Source organism: Dermochelys coriacea, chromosome 13, assembly GCF_009764565.3.
Source record: "Dermochelys coriacea isolate rDerCor1 chromosome 13, rDerCor1.pri.v4, whole genome shotgun sequence".
Lineage (NCBI taxonomy): Eukaryota > Metazoa > Chordata > Testudines > Dermochelyidae > Dermochelys > Dermochelys coriacea.
In genome coordinates, this window is record NC_050080.1 from 20,166,107 (window position 1) to 20,189,776 (window position 23,670).

Genomic DNA, 23,670 nt, shown 5'->3' on the forward strand with positions numbered 1-23,670 from the left:
ATTTCCATGAACGCAGCTCCAACGTAATTTCCACATTGCAGCTGGACTTGTTGCCAGTTATCAGCCTCCCCTAATAATGAACAAGAGATGGGAATAATTAATTAACTCACTACACCTGAGCCAGGCGCAGACCAACCTTTCAGCAACTCTCAAGGAGTAACTGACGTGGGGTTCTTCTTCTGCTGCCATTTCCAGCGGCCTGCCTGGGGCCTTGTGACACTCAGTGCAGCATAGCTTCCAACACAGCATATTGTTTTCCTGGCAGCTTTTGAGGCTTCACCAGAACTGCTCCCTCCAGACAGCTAGAAACAGGGGACAAGGTGGAACGCTCGACTTTGCTAAAGCCTTTTTACTGCAAGTTGCGACTGAAAGGTGCTTGTGGAGCAGCATCCTTGCTCCACCAAGGAACACGGCTGCTTGAGACTCTACTGGACACTACACGGTCTTCAATCCAGCCTGCCCAGCCCACTTGAAAACCGCGTCTCTGCGTGATAATGGATTTGAGAAAGAGACCCTGATTGTCTGACACAGCCTCTCCTGAAGTGGGGAGACTATCGGTTTTGCCCAGAATAATAGGAATTCCTGCCCTCTGTTCTGTACAATTTTACAGCAGCCTTTGGGAGGTGGGATTATAGCTGCACAGAGGACAAGGTCTCATTAACACATTGCTTACAATTAATGCTTTGCTGAGCTAGAACATTGAACTCCCACAGACAGCTGGGTAATATGGAGGTGGAGAATCAAGTTGGTAACTGAAAATGTCCAAGTATTTTCTTGATGCACTCTTTCCATTCCTGCTCTAAGTTTTAAGAACAGATATGTTCCTGGTAGCGTTTGCGTATTCTTTGTAGCATCTGCTTTCAAGTACCAAGGAATGCAGAAGGCTTGTACAGCAAAAAGACAGGAGCAGAGATCTAAGACTGATGCTACAGTGACAAAAGTTTCTTTTATTTTTTTTCTTCCCTTTCAGGCAATCTCAGTGACACAAGGGCTTTGACAGTTTGCACCCAGGAAAAAAGAGAAAAATGTCTTTTCCCGCTAATTGTCATTTTAGCCCTCTACTTCACTTTAGAGTAAACACTGATACAAAGACATACAAATAAAGGTTCCAGTGGTTTCATCAGGCACAGAACTAGGGGAAATCTCACCAGCTCCATACCATGACTGGAATACAGAGCATCACTAGAAGTAGTTAACACATGCAGCCCACACTGGAATTAGAGTCACAGATCTTGAGGCCAGAAGGGACGACCAGATCATCCAGTCTGTGTATTACAGGACCCCAACACCACCCAGCACCTGCCCACTAAACCCAACAACCAAAATTAGATCAAAATATCACAGACCTCAGAAGAATAGGAGGGACCAAGGTGCACTAATGTCCGATGCCTGTGCAATGGCAGGGAATTTATTAGGTCAAATGCAGCCAGATAATCCTGGCAAGTGACCCGCACCCCATACTACAGAAGAAACTGAAATCCCTCCAAGCTCACTGCCAGTCTGACCTGGGTGGAAAATTTCTTCCCAGCCCCACATACAGTGGTTGGTTAGACTCTGAACCCGTGAGCAAGAACCAGCCAGCCAGCACCTGAAGAGAGAGAATTCTCTGTACCACCTCAGAGCACCGGCCCACCCATCCAGTGTCCCATCTCCAGCTGTGGCCATCTGTGGTGCTTCAGAGGAAGGAGATAACAAAACAAAACCCCAGAATACAACGGGGGAGAATCCTTTGTTGACCCCAGCTGTACCAGTGTTCCTCAATCAAAGGTAGGATACAGACCTTAGGAGATGTCCCCTACCAGCAGTAGTACCAGACTGAGGGCAATATGTGATCCCTGGATGGTCCTCAGTGGTGTCAATGGAGTGGGAGTGGAACTATGGGGTTAGAGCTACGGGGACTCTGTCACGGTATATCTATGGCAGATTGCCTTAATCCAGCCCTGGTACCGTGCCCTTCCCTTTGGATTGTGGAGATCATGCCCATCCCTCTATGAAAGGTCCTGTTAAAGATGGCAAATTGGAACACAGTGCCTCCCCCCCCAGCGTTACCAACTCTCATGATTTTATCTCAAGTCTCGAGATAGTTGGTATTTTTTTTAAAGCCCCACCTCCCCATGACTCATGAATTTCAGCTTTCTTTTTTTTCTTTTCTTTTCTTTAAAGTAAGTTTCTAGCTCTTTTGGTTTTGGAGAAAACCTGGACACTGTGACCCCCACCTCCCAAATGGGTTAACACCAGAAGGCAAATAAAAAGCACCCAAAATTTTGGCTTAAAAATCTCATGATTTTTTAGGGCCTGCCTCATCGTTTTTCAACACTAGGGACTGGCAACACTGCTGTAAGGGCCAGATTTTAGGCCCTCAGATGCCCCTTGTACCTGTCCTTTGCAGACACCAACACCACTGCATGTAGTAAAAACTGAACACACCCTTTAAATAATCTCTCCCAGCAACAGAAGCTGTGTGCAATAGCCTGGTGAGCCACTGCAACAAACCAGTTCTACAGCGTTAATGCAACACCTCGACTTAGAAGAGATAAACCTGAAATTAGTAAGAGAAGCTCACCTTGCAAACTTTGTGTCCTCAGTTTCTGGGAGCCTAAAGCAACTCATTGAACTTCCATAGTGAGTGAGGTACATAACCCTGAGATATCCGCACTGCCTGAATAACAACACAGCACCCTGACACTCTCCACTTTCAAAGTCCTATCCCAGCATGTGGGCTCAGTGTAAAACCGAGGATGGATTCCCTGGGGCAGGCTCCTCTCTGGTTGTTCCAACATCCTGGTCAGAAGTTTGCACGGGATGCCAGATTATCTGTGTATGTTGATTTTCCACTGGCAGGAAATGTGAGAATGGGGCAGATATTCCAGAAAAAGGTTTATAAAAAGTGGAATCACTTTTAACGTACAATTCCAGGGATAAACAGGTCCTGCAGGCTAGAAATTCAAAATCAGCAGGGAAATAGTTCAGTAAACAAATAGGTTCTATTCATGTTGAGTTTGAAACAGCAGGAAATGGTAACTAAGCATGGAGCTTTCATACCAACCTCAGCTATGGCCAATTTGCCATTCCCTACTGCAGTCTCTCTGTGCTATGCACATTTTCCTGCATTCTAGTACAGCCCATTCTCCCCTCTTCTGCTGCTTCTCCTGCTCCTGCAAGCCCATGGGAGAATCTCCCTTCTCTTTGCTTTCTCAATGGGCTACACATTCTCACCTTGGGGTGAGTGGAAATGTCAGCTGGAATGTGGGTTTCGGGGAAAAAAAAATCTTGATGCTTGTCCAAACCTACTCATGTTTATATTGGAGCCTGTGAGTGACATCAGAGCAGGGAAGAGTATAAACACCAGCAGGACCTTACTCCGAGACTTTTAAAACTGCAAACACATTGCTGCCTCCAAAGTGCCTGGGGACTGATGTGCTGAAGTGCCAGAGAGTAAGGCAGCATGAGAAGCCAACTGGAAAAGCAGCTTCTCTTCTTCTCTCTTCTCTGCATCCTTTCCAAGGTAAGGAAGCTGGGGGCTTTATTTTTAGTCAAGGAAGCTTTTGGTTCTTACTTACAAAGCAACCTGTAACCAATAGAAACTAGCTTTGTAACTGCAACAATTCAAAGATCTTACCAAGTTTATTAGTATGCATGCTGCAGAATGTATCATATTCATGCAACCCCTTGAAGGTACAGGCAGGGAGTTCATGACTATCAGGAAAATGTTGAATTAAGTAGCAATGATTTAAAATTAATGAGCCACGTGTATCTCTAGTGCAATTCCACTAAAGACAGAGGAATGACAACAAAGGTAAGTTTGGACCTATATGCATGACCTATCTCCATTCTTAATTGTGTCCAAGGCATGCATACCTGCTATCTGCAGACAATTGTATGTAATGGTTTATAGACCTACTTCTCCAGATTCATTGTCCTGCACTGAAGCCTCTGGGGACATAGAGCCAAGCAACTGGCACTGCTTTTTCAGGATTACTCAGTCATTATCCAGTTTTCACTCCCAAGATGCAGTGAAGCACATGTACAGCTGATGCCTCCTACAGGATTTTGGTTGCTCTAAAAACAAATTTTTTCCTGAATCTGAGGTGCTGTGAGAAACAATTCCCTTTGCAAAGAGCAGGAAAATTTAAAACTTTTTAATTTTTCAGTTGCAAATTTCTTGAAATGCTGCTTGAATTCCTCAAGTTGGACACACCACAAGCATTGAGATCATTGCAATGTGATGCCTGTTTGAATTTTAACCCGCAAACTTTTGGAGTTTAATCATTAGGACAAATTGTCATCTAAGGACAAGCTAACTACAAAGGAACAGAGGAAAACAGGATTAATGGAGCCAGATCAGATCAATCATCTGGATAATCTTTCCTCAATAGTGGCCTATAGTAGATATTTCATAGGCAAATGAAAACCCATTATAAAGATACATCTGGACAAAGCTGTACATGAAGAAAAATTTCTTCCTGACCCTTGTAGCTCTCAACTTATTTCCTGAAGAATGATGACTGTTAGCTCTTCTTATTTCATCCTAGCCAGTGTAACTGTAGCTGTTGCACCTATTGTTATTCCTGTAAATCTCAGTACGCTATTTGTCTCAGTAAAAATATAATTAAATAATAAAAGTGTATTAAAGAGGGGATTGTGCTAGCTATCTTGGATACATTTGACTCGTGCGCCTGCCACTGAAGGTACTACAGGGAGATAAAGGGTCATCATGTGAGTTGCACGGCTGCCGATGAGGAAAATAAACAGCAGCACCAAGATCCATTCTGTCCAGGTGTAGGCTGCAGAATGGGAGGGTGTTGCTATGAGACATGCTGCTAATGAAAGAGGGAAAGGAAGATGCTCATTAATATGAACATTCCAGTGGACTCCACGGATTGCTCCCCTCATTGTCAGTCACAGCAGAGAAGCCAAGGTCTGAAGCAGCATGGAGACTGAACTCTGCTCTGGCTTCATTTAGTAGGCAGGAATGCATGGCACATTGGTAGGGGCAGTGTGCGTTCACAGGAAGTTTACTCTGCTACTGTTCATGTTGTACACAAGGGGGCTATCATCCAGCATTTTTCACCAGCAATGAATTCACTTGAAAAATACAAATGAATAGCTCCTGATGTTTTTTCTGTGATAACATAATAAATGTCACAGCCAGATTTGCAAACAGGGCCCTTCCTGTGTCTGCGAAATATATTTGCACACAGGTAATTGTGCATGCAGAATGGATAATTGATATTTATATCTATCTATCTACCTACCTAAACTCCTGCAGGTCACTGCACTGCAAATCAGCTGACTGTGCATGCAAACAGGCATTTGTGCAAAAACTTTCCTAAGCAATTATCCATTCTATCTGAGCAGCTCTATTTTCCAAGCACAACTAAGCTCCCATTGTTTAAAAATTTCAGCCAAGTGTGCCACTTGCAAAGTGTGCCTGGCCAAATTGGTGCAGAGGCCGCAGCAGCTGGGGCTCAGAGCATCACTAAGGACACACTAGGGGCCAAAGCAAGAAGTAGTGACACTCATTTAGTTTCACTCATTTGATTAAGCAAGCCTAATTTTGGGTACTCATAGAAGATGGTAAGATGTCCCACTGGTCTGATACGATGCAGTGCCTGTAGGGAAGCTGTTCCAACGTACTACTGTATGTCAAAAAGAAAAGGAGTACTTGTGGCACCTTAGAGACTAACAAATTTATTAGAGCATAAGCTTTCGTGAGCTACAGCTCACTTCATCGGATGCATTTGGTGGAAAAAACAGAGGGGAGATTGATATACACACACAGGGAACATGAAACAATGGGTTTATCATACACACTGTAAGGAGAAAGAAAAGGAGTACTTGTGGCACCTTAGAGACTAACAAATTTATTAGAGCATAAGCTTTCGTGAGCTACAGCTCACTTCATCGGATGCATACTGTAAGGAGAGTGATCACTTAAGATAAGCCATTACCAGCAGCAGGGAGGGGAAAGGAGGAAAACCTTTCATGGTGACAAGCAAGGTAGGCTATTTCCAGCAGTTAACAAGAATACCTGAGGAACAGTGGGGGGTGGGGTGCGGGGAGAAATAACATGGGGAAATAGTTTTACTTTGTGTAATGACTCATCCATTCCCAGTCTCTATTCAAGCCTAAATTAATTGTATCCAGTTTGCAAATTAATTCCAATTCAGCAGTCTCTCCTTGGAGTCTGTTTTTGAAGCTTTTTTGTTGAAGGATAGCCACTCTTAGGTCTGTAATCGAGTGACCAGAGAGATTGAAGTGTTCTCAGACTGGTTTTTGAATGTTATAATTCTTGATATCTGATGTGTGTCCATTCATTCTTTTACGTAGAGACTGTCCAGTTTGACCAATGTACATGGCAGAGGGGCATTGCTGGCACATGATGGCATATATCACATTGGTAGATGCACAGGTGAACGAGCCTCTGATAGTGTGGCTGATGTGATTAGGCCCTATGATGGTGTCCCCTGAATAGATATGTGGACACAGTTGGCAACGGGCTTTGCTGCAAGGATAGGTTCCTGGGTTAGTGGTTCTGTTGTGTGGTGTGTGGTTGCTGGTGAGTATTTGCTTCAGACTGGGGGGCTGTCTGTAAGCAAGGACTGGCCTGTCTCCCAAGATCTGTGAGAGTGATGGGTCGTCCTTCAGGTTAGGTTGTAGATCCTTGATGATGCGTTGGAGAGGTTTTAGTTGGGGGCTGAAGGTGATGGCTAGTGGCGTTCTGTTATTTTCTTTGTTGGGCCTGTCCTGTAGTAGGTGACTTCTGGGTACTCTGGGTACTCTGGGTACACAGCTTGTGCCACACACTCTCAAAGAAACTGCGGAACCACCTGATCAACATCCTCTACAGCAAACAGGGAAAGATTAAGAATGCGCTCTCAAAACTGGATACTCTCATAAAGAACCAACCTTCCAAACAAACTTCCTCATGGCTGGACTTTACAAAATCTAGACAAGCCATTTACATCACACACTTTGCTTCTCTACAAAAGAAAAAGGACACTAAGTTATCTAAACTACTACATGCCACAAGGGGCCACAACAGTGGTTCCAGTAACCCAACCAGCAATATTGTTAATCTATCCAACTATACTCTTAGCCCAGCAGAAGAATCTGTCCTATCTCGGGGCCTCTCCTTTTGCCCCTCCACCCCCATGAACATGATACAGTTCTGTGGTGACCTAGAATCCTATTTTCGACGTCTCCGACTCAAGGAATATTTCCAACACACCTCTGACCAACATATTAACCCACAGAGACCTTCCTACCAACATTACAAAAAGAAGGATTCTGGGTGGACTCCTCCTGAAGGTCAAAACAGCAGCCTGGACTTCTACATAGAGTCTTTCCGCCGACGTGCACGAGCTGAAATTGTGGATAAGCAGCATCGCTTGCCCCATAACCTCAGCCATGCAGAACACAATGCCATCCACAGCCTCAGAAACAACTCTGACATCAAAATCAAAAAGTCTGACAAAGGAGGTGCTGTGGTCATCATGAATAGGTCGGAGTATGAACAAGAGGCTACTAGGCAGCTCTCCAACACCACTTTCTACAAGCCATTACCCTCTGATCCCACTGAGAGTTACCAAAAGAAACTACAGCATTTGCTCAAGAAACTCCCTGAAAAAGCACAAGAACAAATCCGCACAGACACACCCCTAGATCCCCTACCTGGGGTATTCTATCTGCTACCCAAGATCCATAAACCTGGCAATCCTGGACGCCCCATCATCTCAGGCATTGGCACCCTGACAGCAGGATTGTCTGGCTATGTAGACTCCCTCCTCAGGCCCTACGTTACCAGCACTCCCAGCTATCTTCGAGACACCACTGACTTCCTGAGGAAACTACAGTCCATTGGTGATCTTCCTAAAAACACCATCCTAGCCACTATGGATGTAGAAGCCTCTACACCAACATTCCACACAAAGATGGACTACAAGCCGTCAGGAACAGTATCCCCGATAATGTCACGGCTAACCTAGTGGCTGAACTTTGTGACTTTGTCCTCACCCATAACTATTTCACATTTGGGGATAATGTATACCTTCAAATCAGCGGCACTGCGATGGGTACCCGCATGGCCCCACAGTATGCCAACATTTTTATGGCTGACTTAGAACAACGCTTCCTCAGCTCTCGTCCCCTAATGCCCCTACTCTACTTGCGCTACATTGATGACATCTTCATCATCTGGACCCATGGAAAGAGAAGCCCTTGAGGAATTCCACCATGATTTCAACAATTTCCATCCCACCATCAACCTCAGCCTGGACCAGTCCACACAAGAGATCCACTTCCTGGACACTACGGTGCTAATAAGCGATGGTCGCATAAACACCACCCTATATCGGAAACCTACTGACCGCTATTCCTACCTACATGCCTCTAGCTTTCATCCAGATCATACCACATGATCCATTGTCTACAGCCAAGCTCTATGATATAACCGCATTTGCTCCAACCCCTCAGACAGAGACAAACACCTACAAGATCTCTATCTTGCATTCCTACAACTACAGTACCCACCTGCTGAAGTGAAGGCCCAACAAAGAAAATAACAGAACGCCACTAGCCATCACCTTCAGCCCCCAACTAAAACCTCTCCAACGCATCATCAAGGATCTACAACCTATCCTTAAGGACGACCCATCACTCTCACAGATCTTGGGAGACAGGCCAGTCCTTGCTTATAGACAGCCCCCCAATCTGAAGCAAATACTCACCAGCAACCACACACCACACAACAGAACCACTAACCCAGGAACCTATCCTTGCAGCAAAGCCCGTTGCCAACTGTGTCCACATATCTATTCAGGGGACACCATCATAGGGCCTAATCACATCAGCCACACTATCAGAGGCTCGTTCACCTGTGCATCTACCAATGTGATATATGCCATCATGTGCCAGCAATGCCCCTCTGCCATGTACATTGGTCAAACTGGACAGTCTCTACGTAAAAGAATGAATGGACACACATCAGATGTCAAGAATTATAACATTCAAAAACCAGTCTGAGAACACTTCAATCTCTCTGGTCACTCGATTACAGACCTAAGAGTGGCTATCCTTCAACAAAAAAGCTTCAAAAACAGACTCCAACGAGAGACTGCTGAATTGGAATTAATTTGCAAACTGTATACAATTAACTTAGGCTTGAATAGAGACTGGGAATGGATGAGTCATTACACAAAGTAAAACTATTTCCCCATGTTATTTCTCCCCCCCCACCCCACCCCCCACTGTTCCTCAGGTATTCTTGTTAACTGCTGGAAATAGCCTACCTTGCTTGTCACCATGAAAGGTTTTCCTCCTTTCCCCCCCCCCCGCTGCTGGTAATGGCTTATCTTAAGTGATCACTCTCCTTACAGTAAAAAGAAAAGGAGTACTTGTGGCACCTTAGAGACTAACACATTTATTAGAGCATAAGCTTTCGTGAGCTACAGCTCACTTCCTCGGATGCATCCGATGAAGTGAGCTGTAGCTCACAAAAGCTTATGCTCTAATAAATTTGTTAGTCTCTAAAGTGCCACAAGTACTCCTTTTCTTTTTGCGAATACAGACTAACATGGCTGCTACTCTGAAATCTCCTTACAGTGTGTATGATAAACCCATTGTTTCATGTTCTCTGTGTGTGTATATCAATCTCCCCTCTGTTTTTTCCACCAAATGCATCCGATGAAGTGAGCTGTAGCTCACGAAAGCTTATGCTCTAATAAATTTGTTAGTCTCTAAGGTGCCACAAGTACTCCTTTTCTTTTTGCGAATACAGACTAACACGGCTGCTACTCTGAATACTGTATGTCAATAACTCACATTTTAACTGCTCCACAACAGTACAGACCAGCACAGCTTATTAACAATGTAACACACTTAGGAGCTGTTGTCTAACACCTGCATCATTTTTTGCACAGCCACACTGTGTCGGTGTGTAGAGTTGTTGTTGGGCCAAGTCCTAAGGCTGTGACTCAGTTTCTATTCAGTCCTTACTGTCTGTTCTCAGGCTAAACTCCCATTAAAGTACCAAAATGGTAACAATACTTAATGCTTACCTAGTACTTTACATTTTCAAAGTACTGTGTAAAAAATAATTAACTCAAACTCCTGTTCCAGAGCAGGTCAGTATTATCAACCTCATTTTACCAATGGGGAAACTGAGGCACAAAGCCGTTATGTGACATTCCCAAGGCCTCACTGCAAAACATGGTCATTAAGGTTAGGGGGAAAGAGAGGGAGACTCAGGTACTGGAGGAAATAAAGAGACAATGCAGTAAGACCAATTCTCATTGGTTTGTTAAATCAAAACTGGACCAGTACATAGGATGCCCCCCGCAATTCACTCTGAGTAATTTCTAATCTAGGGCTTAATACTGTGCAGTGCTGAGCATCCTCAAATCTCATTGGTTTCTGTGGGGGCTGAAGATGCTCAGAATCTTGTGGTATCAAGCCCTATAGGAACAGTTGTTTTCAGATCTATCTTGAAGCCTCTCTGTGGAATACAGAGTCTCCTGAGTCATGCTGGGAACAAAACCCTGACCCCTATGAAACTAAACCCCCAGCAAGCCTGAGGTGTACTCTGTGGGATTCACTGTAAGGTTGCAGCATCAAGCTAAGGAAAAACCCTTTGTGAGAACTTATGGTTTTGCTTCTGCAGGTGTGTACTCAGCTCTGCCGGACACCATGTTACTGCCCCTGGATCCCGCCCCGCTGCCCTCCTGGCTCCCCTCTGGTTCTGGACGGATGCGGCTGCTGCAGGATATGCGCGCGACGGCTGGGAGAGCCCTGCAATCACCTCAGTGTGTGTGATCGGAGCCAGGGCCTCATCTGTGATTACAGTGATGCCCACCTGGGGAGAGGAGGAACCTGCAACTGTGAGCACATTCCTCTCACTCTTTTCATTAAAGTCTGGCTGACATCGGGGGAATGTCTTCCCCCAAATCCCAGACTGTTAAGTTAACCCCATCCTAAAACGGTTGGGAGCTGCAGCCAGACCAGGTAACCTGACCCACTCTCAGGGGAGTGGTTAGGAAAAAGTGATTCTGGACGCCTGGTGTCTGCTCTGCGCTGTAGCTCAAACCAGTTTGCAAGATGGTTTTACTGACCCGGTTTCAAAGCCAGTTAGAATTTTGAGGGAAATGTCCCCAGTATCGACCAACCCACAGAGCTAGCAAAGAAAACAACTTTCCCAGGGTAGAGAGGGCTGTTATTTATATGGAACATGCTTATATGGAACCCCAGATCCGACATTTAACCCCCAAAACATGCCTGTTAAACAAAGGCTCTGATCTCAGCGCAGGGAACAGACACAGTTTTATGCCACATCATCAACTTCTGTTCTATCTGGAGTTCTCACAGGAGCGTAAACAAACTCAACAAACACTCCTTGAGTTCCTGTCCTCCTCAGAGAGCTCAAGTCAGCTGACAGAGATGTGAGCTGAGCAAACAACAAACCTTCCCCAGGTTACAAGAGCTAATGGGCAACGGAATCACTTCCTTTGGGGGGTTCCCAAGAAATGCCAGTTGCTGCTAGTTTGGAGGACTTACCTGTCTTTTTTAGGTATTTCTGGGATGCTCAATACCATAGTACCTAAGCTCCCATACCACTGGGTTTTGTGCTGTGCTAGGGGGCAGTAGGGCTGTCACAGTCCTAAAACTTTGCAGACATGAAGGACATTTGCAAAGTAAAGTGTCCATGATTCTCTTGTAGGCTGATGAACCTCTTCTCTGAGCAATTCACAAGGAAGTAGGCGAGAAGATTGGGAAGGAGGATGGGACCCCTTTGGAGGAGAAGCAATAGACTCTATTGAGAAGCTCTTCTCTCTCTCTCTTTCTTTCTGTCGCTCTCACACACACACAGACACACGCTCTTCAATCACTCTCTCAGTGGCCTGATATTCTTCAGTCCAATTCAATCTTAGTTTATCCCTTCAGGACCCTCTCAGGCAAGAACACAGCTTTTTATGATCCCACACAGGGTAATTTCTGCTGCCGATGACAAATTTCTCTGCTGATGACTCAGGCAATGAGAACAGGGTCCCTCCTATACCTGCTCCCCTTCTGTCTTCTCAAATGAGACCTTCAAAGCACATGGGCCATGGGACCATGTGGCTGCTGCTCCTCAAAAGTACTTTCCATCCAGAGGAAGCTGGCACAGCCAACACCACTTTCAAGGCTTAGTTTACACTACACTACAGAGTTAGGTCGATGTAAGGCTGCTTATATCAACCTAACTCTGTAAGTGTCTACACTAAAATGTCTCTCCCACTGATGTAACTCGCCCATGACACCAACTCACTAACTCCGCCCCTGCAAGAGGAGTAGCACTTAGGTCAATGTAGTTAGGTTGACACGGTGTCAGTGTAACACTGTGTTCCTTACATCAACCGTTGCGGCCTTCACAAGCCATCCCACAATTCCCCACACTGACAGTTAAATGGGGACAATGAGGACACATACTGCCAACACAAGGAGTGAAGTGTGGACATGTAAAAGCGATTCAATTACTGCAGTTGGTTGCATATCAATGTAACTTAGGTCGACTTAATTTTTACTGCAGACTTGCCCCAAGAGGAAGTCTTTGGGGTTCTGACTCCACCCAGGACAGGGAGGCAGCAGTCTGAGAGCTTTACATTCAGTGTGTCAGTCATATTGTGAGCGACTCCCACTCAAGAGAAACGCAGCAAAACTCCTGTTGTCTTGCTCCAGTGAGGAATCCCCTACAAGAGCTGCTGCCTGTGGCCAGTGATGGTCCAGGTTCCAGGCTCAGCTGAGGAAATGGGCTGGATGCATACAGAATGAGCTCAGCCTCTGATGAGGATCCCGGTGAGCTGCTACCACCTGGCAGCTGAGAGTACTAAGAAGTCTGGACTTTGAGTGTCCTTGAGGAACATGCTACACACTGATGGTTATTATTTATTTATTAGTTAGTGCTGGTCCAATGATTCATCATGAATAAATTATCTGACACATTTTGGCATTTGTCTCAGAATTAAGCATACATCATCGTTTTCATTCTCTCACCAGCTCTGCAGAGGGACAAGTGATATTCTTTTCATAATTAATCCAAGAATTATTTGCACTAAAAGGTTTATTTGAAAATAAATTACATCACTATTAGACCAGCTCTATTCTTATTTAATATTTATATCCGGTGCCATAAGCATGCATAGTCGTCCACAGAGAGAATTCAGCTACTTCTCTTTGTCCAGGCACTTACATTGTGATCACCACCTCCTGAGCCAGGAGAAAAACACAGGACCTGGCATCAGGAGCTCACCAGATAGACTTTGTAGTTTATCATAGCCCCAGCAAAGCCAACCACCTGGCTAATCTGGTCGGTTACCTCCTTCACCTGGCCATTCTAGGCCAGATGCAAAGCCCTTTGAAGCTAATGGAAAGACACTCCGATTTCAGTGGGCTTTGGATCAGACCCTAAGCTGAGCCCACAAACGACAGAGTCCCCTTTGTAATTATTATATGTTTGCCCTCAGTGGCACCTGAGTCCTTCTCTCTGCATTTGATTGGTCGCTTTGTTACTGTTGGGTTACTCTGGGTGTTGGTTGCAGTTGAGGAGGGAGATGACAGCTGCAAGGTGAATGGAAAGGTCTATCAAGACGGTGAGGTGTTCCAGCCCAGCTGTAAGATCCAGTGCCGCTGCTCAGATGGAGGTTTCACCTGCGTTCCCCTCTGCAGCGAGGATGTCCGCCTGCCCACTCCGGACTGTCCCCATCCGAGGCGTGTGGTGGTCCCAGGGAAGTGCTGTCAGGAATGGATCTGTGAGAGGCAAGACAGTCACTTCCTTCAGGATGCCAAGCCAGGTAAAGTCCTGGTGCCCTTATAGGTAAAGTAAATCCCTGGAAGGTACATTCACCACTGAAAGGGTTAAACCAAATGGAACCTGTTCTTGCAACTGGGTTCCTTACATTGTGTAACCTGCAACAGTGAGCAACTAAGCAACAGTATCTAAGAATGCCTTATCTTTGTTCTGGAGGGAGCCCTCTAAGGGTGGGATGACAGATAAGTCTACATCAGTGGTTCTGAAACTTTTGCACTGGTGACCCCTTTCACATAGCAAGTCTCTGAGTGCGATCCCCCCCCCCGCAATAAATTAAAAACACTTTTTCATATATTTACCACCATTATAAATGCTGGAGGCAAAGCGGGGCTTGGGGTGGAGGCTGACAGCTCGCAACCCCTGAGATAATAACCTCACGACCCCCTGAGGGGTCCCGACCCCCAGTTTGAGAACCCCCGGTCTACATGGCCCATTCATTCATCAACCTCGGACAGCAAAAGGAGAAACCCCAACCCCAACTCCTTTCACAGATTACAGGTGCTCCTTGGTCACTACCAGCCTGGGGTGGATTTGTACCACTGACCCAGAGCAAAGTACATTTGTGTGTGGCTTAAAAGTCTCTTTCCATGTCCAGTGCTTAGGCCACCTGGGACCGCATCAGCAAGCTTTCCCTACCCCTGTGAAGAATGGAGCACAGAGTGGAGTACCTGCTCTGCAACCTGTGGCATGGGGATTTCTACACGGGTGTCAAACCAGAATCGGTACTGCAGGTTCGAAACTCACCAACGCCTGTGCATGCTTAGACCCTGCCAGGCTCTCCCAGGAACTTCTAATACAGTAAGTGTTGGCTTCAGCCAGTAAAACACTGCTAGCAGGTCTGTAGTTGGCCACAGATTTTATAGAAAAAGAAAATCCCAACCACCACTCTGACGTAAGGACCACTGTAAGCCTCTTAGCCGCCTGTGCGCACGCACACCAGTCACCAGCTAGCTGTGTGCCAGGGTGAGCTTCTCAGAAAGGCTGCCTCCTTTTTGCAAGCACAAACTGCAGCTAGAAAATCCCTGAAAAACTGAAACTAAACTGAGTGGTGCAAACCTGAGTTTTTGCCCATTAACTATGTGACTCCAAGAGCAGTGAAGGGTCCAACTTTACCCAGAGACTGCTAATGGAATTGGCAAAGCCTGGACATACCCTCTGACAGAAGGTGCATTCACAACTCCCCTGGTCCCCTGATGTTTCCTCCTTATTATCAGTGTTATCTACATCAAATCAGGACTGAGCTGAAGCCAGTTTGATCCCAGGAAAAAATAGAGGTTTTTATTAAGCTATGAACCCCTCAAAGAATGTCTGTGACATTCACTTGGCAGTTTGAAGTGGCAAACTAATGTGCCATTAGAAAAGGAGTACTTGTGGCACCTTAGAGACTAACAAATTTATTTGAGCATAAGCTTTCGTGAGCTACAGCTCACTTCATCGGATGCATTCAGTGGAAAATACAGTGGGGAGATTTATATACACACACAGAGAACATGAAACAATGGGTATTACCATACACACTGTAAGGAGAGTGATCACTTAAGATGAGGGCCTTCCCTTCTTTACCAGGCACCTTTTAACACCTCCTGTGAGTAGCGTTAGCTGTCACCATCCTACAGGGTAAATTATGCTCACACTAAGGACTGGCCTATCCAATGATTTTTGTACTTGTCTAACTAAGTCAGTTGGGGCTGTGATTTTTTTTTAAACCAATATACAGTATACTGCTGTTTATCCAAAATCCTATTATCCACACCTCTGCATTATCTGAATTCCTTCCTTGTCCCCCAGCATGACATACATCAGTGGCTCTCAACCTTTCCAGAGTACTTTACCCCTTTCAGGAGTCTGATTTGTCTCACGTATTCCCAAGTTTCACCTCATTTAAAAACTACTTGCTTACAAAATCAGACGTAAAAATACAAATGTGTCACAGCACACTGTTACTGAAAAATTGCTCACTTTCTCATTTGTACCATATAATTATAAAATAAATCAATTGGAATATAAATATTGTACTTACATTTCAGTGGATGGTATATAGAGCAGTATAAACAAGACATTGTCTGTATGAAATTTTAGTTTGTTTGTACTTTGCTAGTGCTTTTTATGTATGTTGTAAAACTAGGCAAATATCTAGATGAGTTGATGTGCCCCCTGGAAGACCTCTGTGTACCCCCAATGGTACGTGTACCCCAGGTTGAGAACCACTGACATACATGATATACATGCCCTATGAATGGTGAGGAACCAGGAAGGGATTTGGATAATGCAGAGGTTTAGATAATACGCCAGAGACCCCCTGGCCAGGATTGTGATGAGGAACAGGAGGACAATCTTATTATTACTGATGTTGACACAAAAAGTGGGAATGTGCTAATAAAGTTTGTGGATGACACAAAGCTAGGAGGTATTGCCAATACAGAGAAGGACCGGGATATCATACAGGAAGATCTGGATGACCTTGTAACTGGAGTAATAGTAATAGGATGAAATTTAAAAGTGAAAAGTGCAACGTCATACATTTAGGGATTAATAACAAGAATTTTTGTTATAAGCTGGGAACGCATCAGTTGGAAGTAACAGAGGAGGAGAAGGACCTCAGAGTATTGGTTGATCACAGGATGACTATGAGCCGCCAATGTTATATAGCCATCAAAAAAACTAATGCGGTCTTGAGATGCATCAGGCGAGGTATTTCCAGTAGAGATAAGGAGGTGTTAGTACTGTTATACAAGGCACTGGTGAGACCTCATCTGGAATACTGTGTGCAGTTCTGGTCTCTGATGTTTAAGAAGGATGAATTCAAACTGGAACAGGTACAGAGAAGGGCTACTAGGATGATCCAAGGAATGGAAAACCTGACTTATGAAAGGAGACTCAAAGAGCTTGGCTAGTTTAGCCTAACCAAAAGAAGGCTGAGGGGAGATACAATTGCTCTCTAAAAATATATCAGAGGGATAAATACCAGGGAGGAAGAGGAATTATTTATATACCAATGTGGCCACAAGAATAAGTGGATATAAACTGGCCATCAGGAAGTTTAGACTTGAAATAAGACAAAGGTTCCTAACCATCAGAGGAATGAAGTTCTGGAACAGCCTTCCAAGGGGAGCAGTGGGGGCAAAAGACATATCTGGCTTCAAGACTAAGCTTGAAAAGTTTATGGAGGGGATGTATGATGGGTAGCCTAATTTTGGCAATGAATTGATCTTTGACTATTAGTGGTAAATAAGCCAAATTTCCTGTGATGGGATGTTAGATGGGGTGATATCTGAGTTACTACAGAGAATTCTGTCCTGGGTGTCTGGTTGATGAGTCTTGCCCACATGCTCAGGGTTTAGCTGATCACCATATTTGGGGTCGGGAAGGAATTTTCCTCCAGGGCAGATTGGCAGAGGCCCTGGGATATTTTTTCGCCTTCCTCTGCAGCATGGGGCACGGGTCACTTGCTGGAGGATTCTTTGCACCTTGAAGTCTTTAAACCATGATTTGAGGACTTCAGTAGCTCAGACATAGGTCAGGGGTTTGTTACAGGAGTGGGTGGGTGAGATTCTGTGGCCTGCGTTGTGCAGGAGGTCAGACTAGATGATCATAATGGTCCCTTCTGACCTTAAACTCTATGATTTTATGATTCTATGTGGCACCAATCTTGCACCTGCAAAATGAATTGCAGGCACCCGTCTGAGCATTTGCCCCTCTAACTACTTGATTTGTGTTTGCAATGCAATTGCAGACATAGAAGTGGGGGTGCAAATTCCTTCCATAAAGGGAGAAAGCACTTTTGGAAATCTGGCCCACAGAATGTAAAGAGAAGTCAACCGGGGGTAGAGTTACACATCATTGTCTGTGTAAGGGCTTTTCTAAACACAAAAGTTGTACTGCATATAAATACATATTTGGTGGGTACAGAAAGTAAAGGCAGGCAGCAGCCTGGAGCAAATGTTGGTCTATCTGCTTGTGTTAAATGGAGTTAGTTCTGGCACATGTGTGGCAGGGATGGTGAAGCCTGACGCTAGGCGTAATTACTAACCGGTATCAATGGACCAGAAGGCAGCTGCCATCCCAGACATCATCTGCCTTTGAAGAAAATAGTATTCTGACTCCCAGGGTGATTGCAGGGTCATAAACTCAGGTAACCTGTGATGTCTCTGAAGTTAAAGCACGGCATTCATGTCCGGTTAGAACGCCATGAGAGATTCCTCTCTCAGTGCACAGGTCATTCTCACTCAGGTTTGAGAGGCATGTCACTGACAGTGACACTAGAGAAACAATTCTAAGATGCTTTAGTCTCCGGGTTGTCTGTACACTGTCAGTGGGTAAGAGAAAAGTGACACTGTCTGCTCTGTCTTTCCAGAGGGCAAGAGGAGGTGGTTTGTAGCCCTGCCCACACAGTTCAGGTTTTGGTGTCAAGACTTCATCTCAGACTGACCCCAAGCCCAGGTTGCTATGGTCGCAGCAGAAATGGGTATTCTACCCCCCCATGAAGCTAGGGGAGAACAGACTGACTTCAGCTGCAAAGGAGGATGAAGAATCTGGAACAAGATCCCCGGCTCCTTGCTCGTGCCCATTATGGTTTCTCTAGACAATGTGGGGAAATCCTGCCACGTGTATTTTAAACCGTGCAGTGGCAACGTAAGCTTATTGCCAGCTTGTGACTGCTGTTGTAGTACGTCCCTTGGAAATGATGCTGTGTGGGTTCAGTCACTCATGGGATCATGCACGAACCCCTCTGTGGGAGAGTAATTATAATGCCCCAGCAGGCCAGGCTGTCACTGCTTTTCCAAGTAGGTTTTTATCATTCAGAATTAAGCAATGGGGTTAGTCTGGAGTTAGCTTTGCATGTGGAGCCTGGAGCTGTCACTCTCAGGCAGGTTCTGGCTACCCGCTGCATGAGGGGATCCCTTAGGAGTGCCAGGATCCCCCAGGGAATGCTCAAATGGAGCAGTCACTGCAGTAGGGGAGGCAAGGAGGGTACAGTAAGGCTGGATCTTCAGACACAAATGTGCTCGGCGTTCCAGGCTAGCTCCAAGGCTCACTGAAGTCGATGGACAGATTCCCATTGATGTCAGTGGGCTTTGGATCAGGCCCTGAGAGTGCTGAAGAGTGCAATTCCCTGTACTTAGATGTAAAAGCATTATTAAAGGTTAGCAGATCTCTGCCTCTCCTCTGTCTGTATTAGGGTTCCGTATGGAACGTTCGGCTATCAGCATTGCCTATGGGAATGTCTGCCTCAGATTATCCCGGATGCGTGCTCTAAAGCAGTGAATGCCTTCCCAAGCTCTGGAGCAGTATCCACAGCATCACTGGTGCTTCAGCGCATAGGCGCCAACTCCGTGGGTGCTCTGGGGCTGGAGCACCCACAGGGAAAAATTGGTGGGTGTTCTGCACCCACCGACAGTCAAACTCCCCACCCCGCCCCAGCTCACCTCATCTCCATCTCTGTCTTCTCCCCTGAGCGCACCGGGTCCCTGCTTCTCCTCCCAGTTCTTGCCGCCGCAAAACAGCTGTTTTGCAGCATAACAAGCTCTAGGAGGGAGGGGGGAGGAGCAGGAATGCGGCGCGCTCAGGGGAAGAGGTGGGCTTGGGGCGGGGATTTGTGGAAGGGGTTGGAATAGGGGCAGGGAGGGGTCAGAGTTGGGCCAGGGACTTTGGGGAAGGGGTTGGAATGGGGGTGGGACGGGGTGGAGTCAGGGCAGGGGGGCGTCGAGCACCCACCAGCAGAAGTTGGTGCCTATGCTTCAGCGGCCTTTGCAATTGGTACTCTAGGATCCCCTGTCTATCTTGGGATGAGTCTCTATGCTTGGCCTACCTTCCATTCGGTTGTGCGCCTTCCATAGAGCTTCGGCTGCTCACCACTGTGAGACAGGAGTATGAAGCAGGCCAAACACCATGGGGTTAGAGTAGATACAGTCAAATGGAAGCAATCATTACCTGCTGGTAGAGTATGACTCAGAGTCCATTAATTTGGCACAGTTGCCCAGAAAAAGTTTGGGAACCTCTATATTGAAGTATGAATAAAAAAACAAAAAGTTAGAACAAGAAATAGGTATGGCCACCCCAAATCCTTCTATTTCTCCAGATGCAGCCTGCAAGGAGGGGAATGCTTCTTTCCAAGGTCTGGGGATGATTTCTTGATATATTTCTTACTTGCCAGATTTTCAAAGGCCCAACATGCCTGTAGCCAACTCCTGATACTTGTGTACATTAGGGTTTGTGCACACACAAAAGAGAGGGGTGCATCAAAAATGCTGCTCCTTCACCCAAATGTCACACATACTGCTCTGCTTTGTTTTAATTTGCCAGCTAATGCCAAGACATTGATTGTCTCAAACATTAGAAAAAACACTGTAGGGAACAATTCTGTACGGACCTTCAGGGAAAGGACTAGATGGCACCTAATACCATAAGTTCTTATCTCTGATTTGTAGAGTTCTATGATTCACATACAATCAGCTCATTATATCCAGCTACTACCACAAATAAATAGCACATATTCAAATTGTCATCAGAACAGAAGTCTTCCTTATGATAGTTTTAATTCACCTTCCTTCTCTGAAAATACTTCCCTCTGAAAGTAACAATGAGGTTCCTATCCAGCAGAAAACATTCTCTTTAGCATCGCTGCATTCTGTCTACAATACCAGTGGCTTGGCATGTCTCTCAACCAGGCAAACAAGCAATTCACACACTGGCGATCCCATTCTGAAGCTCCGGACATGCCACCTAATATCCAAGCACAAAAACCTAAAGTCCATGGCCAAAACAAAGGCAGCAAAACAGCAAACGAACCGCAAAGCTGGGAAAGGGCCATCTTCAAACACGGAGGGGCTGTTCCAGCAGGAGCAGCTGAGGAGAGTTACTCTGCAGGCAGCCTGAGCTTTATTTTCTCAGAGTGATAATCTTTCAGGGTTATTCAAAACTGAAGTTTAAATGCCCTCTAATGGCCTTGATTTAAATCTGCAGAGGCAACACACTTCTCATCCCATGGACAAATGTGAATTGCAACTAGAACAGAGCTGTGTTTTAGATTATGAATCCAGACAAGATCTGGCAATTTCAGGTTTGTATTTGTGAATTTGAAAATAAAAATGAGATCAGAATCAGGCCCAAACAGCTTGGCTATGTCTGGAGTTCAGGAAGCTTAAAAATTTGGATAAGAGAAACGCAGGCAAAATAAAAACATTTAAAATTTCATAACATTTTGTCAGCTGTTTGCAGCCTCTCAATGTTTCTTAAACACTGTTAAATCTTTCCATTACATTGGTTTCTATTTTAATTTGCTATATTTCTGTATACATGCATATGTACCAGCTGGGCTGTACATGGATGAATAGTATTATTATTATTTGTATTACTGTGTCACTTAGGAGTCCCAGCCATGGACCAGACCCCATTGAGCTAGGCATTGGACAAACACAGACAAAAAAAGATGATGTGTGCATGTATCTGTATGTGTTGTACCTGTTGGACTGTGGCTATATCTTTAGGCATGCACACATATGATTGAGTTGTGTGTATATGCATTAGTTTGTGCCTCTGTACATGAGGATGCATACCACTTGGGCATGGGGGGGGGAGCGGGGTGTAGATGATTTAAATTACAATATCATTTCACTCTCCCTCATTGTGTCAAGTTAACATTAATACACATTACTTTAACCACTCTTCATCTTCCTGAGAAATTACGGGCGGAATTCTCCATCCTTAACTCAGCACTTACTCAAGCTAAATCCCCACTGACTCCTTGACTACAGGATCTGGACCAATATTTTTCCACATTTTGGGCTGCGTTCCCTAAATGTCATCATCAGATTGATCCCCCTCCCTACCACACACACACACAAGTGAACACAGGTACACAAAACACACACCTGGGAGTGCAGAAACAAAAGTCTGAACAACAGATGTTACTTGTCTCTCCTGCAGACAGAGCACAGCTGCCAAAGGTGAAACTGACCTGTGGTTGGCTGAGAAATGTGCAATGCTCACTGAAAAAATATGCATAACCCTAGTCATACTCTTTGTTAACCAGCAGAGTACAGTGCATTTCAAGTCATGGAGTAAATCTCTTTGGAATGCTTTCTTTAAACATATTATGTATATATGACATGTAGGTACTCTTTGTTCATTAAGGTGACCCCTTTTGATCAAATATGTTGACAATTTTGCTCCATGTCCCTGTATATAGATAGGGCCTGGCTTCTGATTTTTGAACGGTTGGGGTTGTTCACAGAATCCTAGAAGGGGGAAGCCAAACCTAACTAACAAAAAGTCCCCTTGAAGAATGCATCCAAACCAACCCAGCTACCAGAGTTCCTAGTTCTTTTATTGTTTTGGGACTGAGGTAGGCTTTCTCCCTTTCCTTTGGGTGCTAGGTCAAGAAAGAAACCACTTAACCCTCTTCATAAGACCCTTAGCTCAGAGCCACCAGCTACAGTCAGAGAAACAAAGTATTTAGCAGCCAGGCTTATGATCTGACTCTACACCCTGCAATAACAACCATACCCCTCTCTCTCAGCTTCCTTTTCCTGTTTATATAGCCCAGCACCCAGGGTGGGCCAGGGTGCTCCTTGATTGCACTCATGCTATGTTGGCTGTAAGCTTCAGACTGTTCCTTAAAGAGGTAGCACGCCCTGCCACAGCTTGGCAGTACAGGGAATGGTCTGGCACCGACATGCTCAGTACAGCTGAATATTTGCAGTCACCTTCTTTAATACCTTGAGCTGGTAAATAAATGGCCTTGAACCTATTACCTGAATAGTCTGGGATTGCACCAAATTTGCTAACATTAGTAATAAACATATTATTCATCAAAGCAATGAGATGAGGATGGTGATAATCCTGATATAACCCCTTTCTACCTGTCAGCTGTAACTATAAGGTACCCTAAGGCAGTGGTTTTCAAACTTTTTTTCTGGTGACCCAGTTGAAGAAAATTGTTAACGCCTGCAACCCAATGGAGCTGGGATGAGGGGTTTGGGGTGTGGGATGGGCTCAGGGCTGGGGCAGAGGGTTGGGGTGCGGGGGTGAGGGCTGCGGGGTGGGGCCAGGAATGAGTGGTTCAGGGTGTGGGAGGGGGCTCAGGGCTGGGGCAAGGGATTGGGGCACAGGGTTAGGGCATGGGCTTACCTTGGGCGGCTCCCAGTCAGTGGCACAGCAGGGATGCTAAGGCAGGCTTCCTGCCTGTCCTGGCACCATGGACCACGCTGCACCCCGCAAGTGGCCAGCAGCAGGTCCGGATCCCAGGCGGAGGTGTGCAAGCAGCTCCATTCAGCTCTCGCTCAGAGGCACCAACCCCCCCCCAGCTCTCATTGGCTGGTGGAGTGCGGAGCCGGTGTTCGGGGTGGGGGCAGCATGCAGAGCCCCATGCCCCTCCTCTTCCCCCTGCCTAGGAGCCAGACTTGCTGCTGGCCACTTCGGGGCACAGCGTAGTGTCAGAACAGGTGGGAACTAGCCTGCCTTAGCCAGGCAGCACCGCTGATGGGACTTTTTGCAGAGCAGTCGGCAGTGCTGACCTGAGCCGCTGCAACTCAGTACTGAGTTGCAACCCGCAGTTTGAAAACCACTGCCCTAAGGATCACTACCCGAAGGATCACTACCCGAAACTCCTAGTGGTGAAGGAAGGCAAGAGAGACTGTGTAGGACAGAGGGTTATTTTCCTGAAGAATGAGTAACTTCTGGTTAATACCTCCTGTCTGCACTGTTCCAGGATTCTTGTGCCAAAGTCCCAGCCATCTGTACCTCTACTATCAGGCAAACTTTGGCCCACAATAATGGAAAGAATAAAATTTATTTATATGGTAACCACTTCACATTCCCTCCTATCAAAG

At 45.6% G+C, this 23,670-nt stretch overlaps 1 protein-coding gene and 1 long non-coding RNA gene across 2 annotated transcripts; one reads left to right on the plus strand and one right to left on the minus strand.

The window, feature by feature from the left end:
- The first annotated feature begins 3,219 nt into the window (after positions 1-3,219).
- Positions 3,220-20,385, plus strand: CCN5 (cellular communication network factor 5). Its single transcript, XM_038370000.2, has 5 exons — positions 3,220-3,505; positions 10,661-10,877; positions 13,572-13,823; positions 14,436-14,638; positions 18,195-20,385. The coding sequence occupies exons 1-5, from the start codon at positions 3,446-3,448 to the stop codon at positions 18,216-18,218; spliced, it is 756 nt and encodes a 251-aa protein (XP_038225928.1). The 5' UTR covers positions 3,220-3,445; the 3' UTR covers positions 18,219-20,385.
- On the minus strand, positions 13,661-22,348 carry LOC122456498. The gene is made up of 3 exons (XR_006275418.1): positions 22,276-22,348; positions 21,712-21,828; positions 13,661-13,779 (listed from the first exon to the last, which is right to left on the minus strand). It is a non-coding gene; the product is annotated as an uncharacterized LOC122456498 (long non-coding RNA).
- Positions 22,349-23,670: the final 1,322 nt, after the last annotated feature.